This window comes from Taudactylus pleione, unplaced genomic scaffold (assembly GCF_031769625.1).
Source record: "Taudactylus pleione unplaced genomic scaffold, aTauple2 ptg001027l, whole genome shotgun sequence".
NCBI classification, from domain to species: domain Eukaryota; kingdom Metazoa; phylum Chordata; class Amphibia; order Anura; family Myobatrachidae; genus Taudactylus; species Taudactylus pleione.
This window is the reverse complement of record NW_028285428.1, coordinates 1,622,242-1,633,706: the sequence shown is the minus strand read 5'-3', so window position 1 is coordinate 1,633,706 and position 11,465 is coordinate 1,622,242. Positions and strand designations below refer to the sequence as shown.

At 40.7% G+C, this 11,465-nt stretch overlaps 1 protein-coding gene across 4 annotated transcripts in view; it reads right to left on the bottom strand.

Annotated features, from left to right (window-relative positions):
* Positions 1–711: 711 nt before the first annotated feature.
* TTN (titin) overlaps positions 712–11,465 on the bottom strand; it is a 285,062-nt gene continuing 274,308 nt past the window's right edge. For all 4 annotated transcript variants that reach the window (XM_088461211.1, XM_088461212.1, XM_088461213.1 and 1 more), the window contains 4 exons: positions 5,472–11,371; positions 4,751–4,904; positions 3,275–3,547; positions 712–1,965 (listed from right to left, as the gene is read on the bottom strand). In XM_088461211.1, the coding sequence (XP_088317337.1) occupies positions 1,667–1,965; positions 3,275–3,547; positions 4,751–4,904; positions 5,472–11,371 (6,626 nt within the window). In that variant the 3' untranslated portion in view covers positions 712–1,666. The remainder of the gene's footprint in view (positions 1,966–3,274; positions 3,548–4,750; positions 4,905–5,471; positions 11,372–11,465) is intronic.

The window sequence follows — 11,465 nt, the reverse complement described above, 5'->3', positions numbered from 1 at the left end:
TGTCATCCTGATGACAATCTAAACCGATTGAAACGTTGAAGATCTACACTACTTGTGTCTGAGTGGTTTTATTAACCTTGAGTGTTGCACCTTTTTATTTGATATATATATATATATACTTATTTGTCTGTTACTGGCTTTCAAGTATTAGAATGTTAGTGATTTGCCCCTTTAGGTGATACATCATTTTGCTGCTTCTACTAAATGCTTTCTCTTTCTAGCTTGTTTGTACTTTTTTTTGTCTTACCGCAGGTACCTGGCATGGGTTGGGTATGGGATCCCGGCAGTTGGAATGCCGCTGGTCAGAATACCGGCAGCTGCATCCGACAGTTAGAATCCTGGCACTACATGGGAAGCTTTCTAACACTAACCCTTACCCCTAACCCTCCCTCCCCGGTGCTTAAACCTAACCTACCCCTCCCCGCACCCTAAACACAACCCTCCTCCTTTAGTGCCTAACCCAAACCCTCCCCCTAGTGCCTAACCCTTAAATCTAACCCTCCCCTAACCCCCAATACCTTCGGGATGCTGGTGGTTGGCATCCTGGCGCTGTTATTTTGACCGTCGGCTTCCCACACTGACTACATCCCTCTGGCACTTTTTTGATGTTCGTTAGCCTGGCTAGTAGAAAATGTATTTAATATATACTGATCTATTCTTCTTTGCATAGTAACTCCAGAGATACCCAAGAATGAATACGCGAAGCAAGGGTTTATTGGTGCAGGTAACATGCTTTATTGCAATCAATGATCTACCTCCAAGAGGTTCAATAAATAGATATGACTACATTCACAATAAATACTACATGGAAGAGCTACAACAAAGTAAAGGGCTTTAAAAGTTTTTAATCAACAGTTGGTCTAACTGTGGTACTCCGCTTATGTGCCCTGTCCTCAAAACATGTAATACTTCCTAATCTACCACACACAATCACTGCACCCTGTGAACCTCTGAAGAGTTTTGCCACTGATTCTGCACTCGAGTCTCTTAACTTACTTCGATGAGGGTATGGCCGGGTGATGTTACTTTTGGGAGCAAGTTGAGGGAGTCGGCGTGTCAGAAAGAGGGCAGAGAAGTGGTTTATGAGCAGTGTGCTGGCCGCTTGCACTTTGCTCAAAACGAGAAATAGTCTCTGTAAAACAGTTAACAGTCATTGTCCATGAATAATGCAAATATTGCAGTGATGCTTACAGGAGGGTAGTTGCAAGCAGCACCTAATATTTACAATTATTTAAATTATGTAGTGTTTGCATAGTTCGTGTTTCGCATCCTCTTTTGGGTGTAGGTCTTCAACAGGGAGTTTCTCGACCTGTTGAGGTACACTTAGACATCAACGTGGTGTTGAGGCACATAGTTTAATGGTGGACAAGGTATTCGCTTCCTAAGAAACTTTCTCCTGCCTACCGTTGGTTCCAGTTGCATTTTTTAAAACGTCACAAAATATATGGTACAGAACTCCATAACCGGTCAACTCGGCTATATACAGTATGTACATGTCAAAAATGATTCAGCCTTTTAACGTTAAATAAGAGTTAAGTTATAGTGTAAATCTGTGGACTCTGTCTTCTACAGGTAGGTACAAAAATAGTTTTCTATTTACATATCAGTTTTTCCAGTCCAAGTGAATCACTTGTAAGTGCACAAGTGAATGTAAACGATCGATTGCTTAATGTGATCGGACATTAATATTCACAGAGGCGGAGTCCGATCCGAAAGAGTTCGTTAGATTCAGTGTGTAGCGCCCACCGTCCTTTTTTTGGACGTCTGTGATGATGAGAGTGGTCAAGTCTTCAGAGGTTTCCACGTGAACGCGCCCCTTTTGTTCTTCAGTAGGAACAGATCGTCCAGCTTGAGACCAGGCAATGTCTGGAGTGGGTTCCCCAGAGAAGGCGCAGGCTACAGTAAGGACTTTTCCTGCATCGATGCTGACATCAGATGGAAGTGCTTCAATCTTGGGTGAACTCCCTTTAAGTAAAAGATAGAATATAAACAAAAGTTATAACCTTGCTTTTTTTTTTTTTTTTAATACGTATGAACAAGTAAAGAGTGAATTTATGTTTAAACCAACTTTACTTTAAACTAAAGCTGAGTACACATTAGGACGATGGATTGTACATACATCAGCCGCTCGCCCGCCTGCCCGTACACATGCTGCACAGGCCGCCGGTGACTGACATCACAACTGGACGGGCACATGTAAATGCCTGCCCAGTTGTGACGTCAGGCACGACACATCGGGCCAACGGTTGATAAGTGTGTATGCACTTTCCAAACGTCAGATAGGACAACGGAGCAGCCGGACGGCCAATCCGTCGTCCTAATGTGTACCCAGCCAATGTTCCTAAATACTACTATCAGACCATGCCATAGTATTTCTTTATGTACAGGTGAATTGTTTACATTCACTTAGACAATAATTATAATTCTCAAACAGGGTTCTTTTTCAAACACGACCTATTTATCCTGAGAGTAAGGTTTAGAACCTCTGGTGAACCTGGTCCATTTGTTGGCTTCACTAAACAACGTGATCAGCAGGAACTGTGAGCTATAAATGCCTTCCAAGTACATGTGATTTCTGCTATCATTGGAGAGAATAGCTGACTTCTAATTATTAATTGAAGATTATTAGCTTTCCCCCCCATATGATACGTTACATTTAGTCTGCTATTGTTAAACTGCAGAGCCAGATTAATTATGGGGCGAATGGAGGTACAACTCCACGCATATTTAGTTTTCTCACAAAATTCTGCAGTTTTTCTATTTTATTTAGTGAGACAGTAGGGAATGTACACACCCACGTGCTCAGGCCACTCCCACACAGCACTTGTCATAGCTCCTCCCCTTCTCAGTATAGGCTCTTTAATGTTTTCAGCCCCAGGCCCTCAAACCAGCCCTGGTAAACCGCATATGATGTATTCTGAAATTGGCCAATCCAACCGCTTGGCAAGGGTTAAAAGCTCTCTTACCTTCAACCTCTTTATCATCCGCTGCATCATGTTATATTGTAGTTACCTTTCCTTATTCTTGTAAACTGTGTTTTAGTAATGATTGAGGAGAAACATGCATTCCAGTGACATAACATTTGGTCAAACATATGACAACGTTATTTGATTAACCTTACTTCATCTATTGTTTTAGTGCATTTACTCTGATTTGTTAGTTACTCTCTTTTTTTCATCTTATTATTGAGAATATTGACTGCGTGCTATCAAGAAACAAATGAAAACAAATCATTTACATCCAAGTTGGTTATGATAGGGTGCGTGGTGCTCACCTCTGAAACCTGTAGCTAGCATTCTGCTGGATGAACTCTCCATGCTGGTGGATTCCATCAGGCTGCTGGAGTGCATCTCCATAAAGGACGCTCCTTTCACTGAAGACATACCTGCAAACTTTGTTTCCGAAATACTGCTGCTACTGCTGCTGCTGAAAGAGGCCTCTTGTCTGGTGGCAGACATTTGCATTGCTTGTAAAGCAAAGCTTTCTTGCAGGCTAACTTCACCAGCAGTTTTTAGCACAACCTGTTTTGGAGGTTCTTCAAGAAGACCTTTGAATAACAGAAGAAATGGCATATCAGTGCAAGAAAATAGAACATTAAACACTTTAACTGTACCTGCTGCCTGTGGACATGGGCCATTTATGGACATAACCAATGCTCATAAGGGGATGAAGAAGGCATCCCAGGGCACACAATTCTGGCGGGCAGAATCCTGGCAAAGGAATCCCAGTGGGTGCGATCCCAACAGCAACTATTAGGGTTAGGCACGAATGGGAGGGATAGGGTCAAGCTGGGGGGAGGGGGCGGTTGGGGAGGGTTTGGGTTAGGCTACGGGACAGGTGGGGTAGGGATACGGTTGGAATACTTACGTGCATGCGTAGGGATTTCCACCATCGGCATTACGCTGAGAGGATTCTGTCTGCCGGCATTATCAGTGCCGGGATCGCGTACCTAACCCGCTCAAGAATGTAAACTATGAAAATCCCTAGAAACTAGTGACATCATTTCTGACACAAACCAATTGGTTCACTTTAATGCGCACTCAATGCACACGTTTAATATTTTGCATCTTATCTTTGAAAATCATCAGTGTAGGCTAAAAAGTGCTAAAAAGTTTTCTAACACAGTCAAAATGATGTTCCAGATTTCAATGATTTTTTTTACTCAAGTTCATTGTAACGCAGGTAAACACAATAACTACTGATGAAAAGGAAAACTCTTCAAGTTTCTTTCCCGCCATACAGTTTTCCTACGGGATACGAAGATTTTTTTAGGGCTCCTTGCGAAACTTGCTCGGACATGCTCCACTGCTGCTTCCCCTATTGGCGGACGCCCAGACAACTCTCGTTTTCAAATGCAGCTCGTCTTGAATTTGTGAATACCACTTCCGAATCGACTTACCGCTGGGTGGCTCTCTCCAAAATTGTGTCTGAGAATGCTCACAATAGACTTGTATGTATGAAAAGTAAGAACACAGAATGCCTTATGCTCTCCGATAGTCGCCATTTTCCTCAGCTGACTCCTGACGGAAGCTAGCAGAATCAATGCAGAACCGGCAGCTGGGAATTTTGAACTGTGAGAGATTGCCTTGCAAACCACAAATCTCGCAAACAAGAAACACTCATTACACTTCGCATAGCAAATCATAGAAATCTGAAATATCATTGTGACTTAACCTGTATATATCCACACACACCCTGGTCCTGCACAGTCATTTACACAGCTTGCATACATAACTATGCTCGCGCTTACGTAGAACGTTTAACGATGCGGTGGCAGAGCATTGTCCATGGTAATTCTTGGCTGTAATTGTATATTTGCCACTGTCCTTCTCAGCTGCATGTTGAATTTCTAGAGTGTATACATTTTTAGATCGGGACACTCTTATGTGAGATGAGACTGAAATCTGAAAAGTACAAAACAAACATTGCTTAGATGAAATTATAATATATATATATATATATATATATATATATATATATATATATATATAATTTTGTGATATACAAGCAGGATACGAAATGGCAGGATCTAGATAACATGGTTTTTAATTTAAAGCAATGTGAGTTGGATACCAATATATTACTTATTTAAGTAGGTAAAGTCAGGTTGGATAAAATGATAATCGTTAAATTAAAATATTTAAATGAGAAAGAAAGTAAATGTATAATGAATGTTATTACTTGTTAGATGCTCAATTGCATAGACTTTAACTATACAACAAAATGGGAATACCAGTCCATATATTGCAAATTTACTGTAGATACTGTAATGTTATTGGGCAGTCTACTGCATGTTTTATTATAGTGTATCTAGAGTAGCCCAATATGTTAGACAATATAATTTCATGTGTAGCATTTCAACTTAAAGCAATTATTAACTGATATAGTTCCAGGGAGTGAAATGTACAAAAAATGGCTATTCCTTCCTCTCCGCTGTATATTATAATAACAAAGTATTAAGAGTTACTTACTGGTACATTGTCTTTAAACCATTCAACTTCGGGAGATGGATTGCCAGTGATTTCACATGTGAAGATAATGTTCTGACCTTCATTTGTATTTTGAGACTTGGGTTGGTAGACAAATGATGGAGCATTTGAACCGTCTTTGCTTAATGTCATGTCAAACTGGCATTTGATGATTCCTTGGTCTGTTCTTGCCTCACAGGTGAGGACTCCCTGATTTTTGCTGGTGAACTTTTTGATGGTTAAAGTTTGATCACTGCCAGATACTCCATATCTATAGTCTTCAGAGTTTTTCACTTCGTACCCGTTAAGCACCCATTTAACTTGTGATGCCTTTGGTATATTGGCTTTGATAATGACACTCTGACCTTCACTGAAACTGACATTTGTGACTGAAGACTTCATCTCAGTCTTGATTTCTTCTGACACCAGATCAGTTTTAGTAACCTCCTCATGAACTATAGCCTTTGAAGTAGATTTGGTTTTCTGAACAGATTTCTTGGACTCAATTACGCTAGAGACTTGAGAGAAAACAGTTTTGAATATCTGCCCCACAAACTGCAGGCTGGTCTTAGACACACCTCCTTCCCCAGTTATCTCACAAACATATTCACCTTGGTCAGCTTCTGAAATGTTGTGGATGGACAATTCATAAGTCCCATCAGATGAATAGTGAAAGCCAAAATGACCGTCTTCCCTCAGCTTCTTACCATCTTTAAACCACAACACTTCTCTCCCATTGAGTAATGTGTTTTCAACAGCACAAGAAAGTTTAGCTTTGTCATCGCTAGCTGCCACCTTTAAGTTCTGAGCAATTTTTGGAGCAGTAACAGGTGGTAATTTTACTTGGTCTGCAGGTGATTTGGTAGTCGACTTCGCTTTTGGTGCAGTTGGCTCTGGGGATTTCACTCGCCGTGGTGATTTGATTGATTCATGAGATTTTTTGTGAGATTCTGGAGATTTTACTCTGGGTGGAGATGTAACACTTTTCTCTGCTGCTCTGGATTTTTTAATTGTCAGTGTAAAGTGTGCTTCTTGCTTTCCTTCAGAGTTTTCCACCACTACTGTGTAGCTTCCTTCATCAGACAGTTTGACAGAGGTGATCTCAAAAGTAGACCTATATTTTGTTGATGTTATTTGGCGATGAGCTGAGGAAACAATAGACTGTCCTGCCAACAGCCATGTAACTGTCGGAGTTGGTTCACCATCAAAGTCACATGAAAACCTGGCATTCTCACCTTCAGAAACTGTCAAAGATTGTGGTTTGGTTAGAATTTTTGCAGGCTCTGAAGTCTTAAATTGTCTGTGTACAACTCTTTCTTCTAGTGCTCTTGCTTCAGAGGCAGATACCCTTTTTTCTTCAGATGCATAAGCCTCATATGATTCTTTAGATTCTCTTGATGAAGTCACTTGTGATCTAACTTCTCTTCTTTGAGAACTTGCCTCCATTTCAGAAGTTTTCTTAAATGAGGAAATAGCATAGTCCTCTGATTTAAGCAACTCAGGGAAAGATGATTTTGGAACCAAATCATCTCTTCTCTTAGGTATATAGGTGGAAAAATCCCCTCCTGCAACATCAAGTGTAGCATAATCAGAAGCTTCACCTTTGTAGTTTGTACACAGGGCACGGTATGTTCCACTATCTTCAGGCTGACAGTCAATTATTTCCAGAGTCAAAACTCCACTCACATTGGAAATATGGATTTTACTACTCTCCTGAATTTCAATGCCATTATGATACCATTTAATGTCTCCTGTTGGCTTTGACTGCACATTTAGGATAAATCTAGTGTTTTGGCCAACAGGCACACGATGAGAGCGCATTCTCAAGGTTATACGAGGTGCATGATCCAAAGTGAATGGTTGCTGAGTCAAAACTTCATACTTTCTTTCTGAAGTCTTTTGTGTTTTCAAAGCTGCTTTCATTGACTCATATCTTGAAAATATGTCAAATCTTGCTGTTCTTTCAAAACGTGAAAGTGATCTCTCACTAGAAACAGGGCTGGGTGACCTGGGCCTTGTTCTCTCAGGAGTGGGAGATCTTCTTTCTGGTGCATGTGATTCAGCTGGCTTTGACCGAGGTCTTATTAGTTCTGACACAGGGCGCATAAGTTCAATATACGTTGGAGAAAGTGATCTTCTTCTACCAAGCAATCTTGTCACTGCAGGGGATGTTTGGCGTACCTTTTTAGTGACTTTAGTAACTGCTTCCTCAGCTTCTTCTAAATCAGTTACTTCAGTTATTTCCCATTCCCTTCTTGTACGCAGTCTACTTTTTTCTTCCTTCTCCATGTGTTCAAGATCTCTTGTGTACTGAGACAGCCTCTGGGTTGTACTATATGGACGAAGTAATTCTTCATCTTCTCTCTCACTAATGATTCTTTGTTTTTGTTTGGGTGGTTTGTACACAGCTCTCTCATAACGTTCTCGAAGATCGGCATAACTAGTTGTTATTTCCTCTTTAGTTGGGATATGGTAACTTGAATACATTGTTTCTGCTTCCCTTCTCTTTTCCCTGCTCACACGAGCTTCTGGTGAGGTGTAACGAAGGGTTGAAAGCTCAAATCTTGGAGGACTACGACTTGGGGGAGAGGCAGAAAAGCCAAGTTCCAACTCTTCTTCTAGACGTAGTCTTTCTTCTTCAACTCTTTTCATAGCCAAATAGTCATCAACTGAGAGGAGTAAATCATCATCAGATACATCTCCAAGAGAGCGTCTTCGTGGTCTATAATAAAGTTCATAATCTGGTGATGGTGTACGACGACGTGCAGGCCTTACAGTTTCAAGATCATCCTGTGATTGTTTTGGTATACGCCATTTAGGCTTGTATTGATCAGAGATACGTGGCAGTGGCATTACATAGAATTGTTCCCATCTTGAAAGACGAATACGTTTTGGACGTTTTTGGACAATACGCTCAAGAGGTTCTGGCATTTCATATTGGTCTCTCAATCTCTTGTACCATTTCATGTCAGACATCGGTACAAACCTTTTAATAGACTGATCTTCTTCAAGTGCAGTCGCAGCACGTGCCCGTGGCTCTGGAATTTCATATGGCATACGAATCTTTTTTACCTCTTTTTTCTTCTCCTCTTTCTGAATGTCATATTCTCCTTTCACAGTTTTTGTACTTACTGCTGGCTTATACAAGATAGCAGCTTCCCTGAGAGCCTGTTGTGCAACTGGAGTCAGTGGAACAGCATCTGTACCAGCAAGGATTTCTGCCATTCTTAGGGTCTTGTCAATCTGTTTCTGAACATGTAAAGTACGTTCTTCTTCAGATTTGTATTCATGCTTAACATAACGCATACGTTCCACCTTCAAGTATGCTTGGCAGCTTGTTGATCCTGCACTGTTTGTAGCCGTGACCCTGTAGTAGCCCGAGTCTTCAGGCAGTGTGTCTTTAATGAAAAGGGCAAAGTAATCAAGACCTTCATGAATTATTTCAATGTTGGGGCCTAGTGCCAAGGCCTGACCATCTTTTTCCCATTTCAGTGTTGGCTTTGGAGTACCGGATACTCTAATTTCAAAACGAACAGAGTGGCCCTCTTGGCATTCAGAATTTGCAAGCAGCCGTTTGAACATTGGTCTTAAAGTATTGTCTGCTGCTGCTGGATGAGGCACGACTGTCAGCTTAGCTTTGCAGCTGTCATCACCATATCTGTTCTTTGCCACAACTGTATACTCAGCATCGTCATCGGCTGTCAAGTTATGAATGATCAGCTGATACAATCCTTTGTCAGATTCAAAGGTATATTTCTTTTCATCTTCGCCAGGTTTGATTTTCTGACCTGACTTAAGCCATGTAACTTGTGGATCAGGGTGAACTGTTATTGTTACACCAAATCTGATATTTTCACCAATATAAGCTGTACGGTTGAACAAAGGCAAGGTGAACTCTGGTGGTCTCTCCAAAAGCCTTGCGGTGTCAAGTCTGCGTTTCACTTTCTTCACTGTCCTGCATCTGTAGTATTCATATTGTTCTCTGACACCTTGGACAAATAATTCACCATAGGAACTGTCTTCTCCATAGTCATTTATCACTTTGCATCTGTAAGTGCCATCATCTGATTTTCTGATGTCTTTGACATAGATTGTGGCAATACCTTCATTGTATGTGATTTCATACTTGTCACTATTTTCTAATTGCCGGATGCCAAAGTACCAAGTCACTTGTGTAGACTGGTCATAGTTTTCAGTCTTACATATGAATCTGGCATATCCTCCTTCTTCTCCAACAGCATGTGTTATTTGTCCAGTCAGTGGTCCGATTTCAATTGATGCAACTTTGACCTTAGCAACTGTGACCCCTTTCTGGGACCTTATGGCACCACCACAAGAGATTCGTGCAACAGAGACTACGAAATTCCATTCCTTCTTGACCAAAGTTTGATAGTAGCGTCTATGTCTTAGTGTCTTAATAACTTTTGTGCTTATTTTTTCTGTCTTTTGTTTTAACCACAAGTGCTCAAGGGCTTCTGCAGCAGTCATACGACTCTTTCTTTCTTTTACCAAAAGTCGGTCTATGAAATCCAGTGCCTCCAAGCTGATATCTTTAAAGGCTTCATCTTCAAAGTTGTATTCAGCATTAGTAATGTTCTCAATAACCTGTTGATTAGTTTCAGCAGAAAATGGATTGAGACCACTCAGAAGTATGTAGACAAGTGTACCAACAGACCACATATCAGTGGCTGTGCTGACCAAGTCATGTTGGTGAACCTCGGGTGCATAATACTCAGGAGTTGTGAACTGAAGTCTGAAGTTGTCTCCAGGTATTAACTGCCTGGCTTGGCCAAACTCTGTAATTTTGATACTTGAGCTTCTTCTTGTGGTATAAATGATATTTTCTGGTCTGATATCAAAGTTGCAAACGCTATTTGAATGAAGGAAGTCAAGAGCTTCACAAAGTTGACGAACATATGAAACAATCTCCTTTTCACTGAGGTCAAAGCCTGATGTATTGATTCTTTCGAAAATATCAACGCCAGATATAAACTCAAAGATCATAACCAGTTCTTCAAGACTTTCAAATGATTCATATAGGTACAAGATGCTTCTGTGGCGAGCAATGTTTAAGATAGAAATTTCTTTCTTCACAGCAACTTGATCAGTACCTTTAACCTTTACAAATTTGGCAAGGTATGTTTTCTTTGAAACATTTTCAATGCAACGATGGGCAATTCCAAACTGCCCATGCCCAAGCTCTTCAGCAATTGAGAATGTCTCGTGAAGCACTTTTGTGGAAGAATGTTTTGCTTTTGTTTTGGAGATTTCTATTTCAGAGACTTCATCATCATAGTTCAGCATTCTTGTCTTATCTTCTTTTGTGACTACTGGATCTGTTGGATCAGACGGTTGACTCTGCCCAAACTTATTTTCTGCTATTACTCTGAACTGATATCTTGTTTTGCCAAATAAGTTAACCACAGTGTATCGGGTCTCACGAGATTGTGCAACACGAATCCATCTCTCTGCAGTAGTGGCACATTTTTCAATAATGTAATTGGTGATTTTACTGCCACCATCAGTAGCTGGGGCATTCCATGTTAGATTAACAGAATCTCTTGAAACATCACTGACTTTCAGTCCTCTTGGTGGGTCAGGAACATCTGCAACATCCAGCTCTACGGTCTTTTGATCAATGCCAAATCTGTTCTTTGCACAGACTATATAAAAGCCGGCATCTTTCCTGTCCACGCCATTTGAGAACACAAGTGACGTGAATGAGCGTGTGACGATGACTTGATACTGTCCATTGCTGTCAATGAGATCCTGTCCCTTCTGCCATGTGATCACAGGGTCTGGTTTGCCAGAGAATGGGATTTTGATACTAACAACTTCACCCCTCAAGGCATGTACAGCACCCATTCCCTCCAGATGTTTCGGCAGATTAATTTTAGCAGGAACTGCAGAGAATTTAAATGAAAAAAAACCCAGAAGAAATTAGTTTAATGAAAATAACAATCAATATTTAATAGCAAAAGGAAATTTATAGAAATA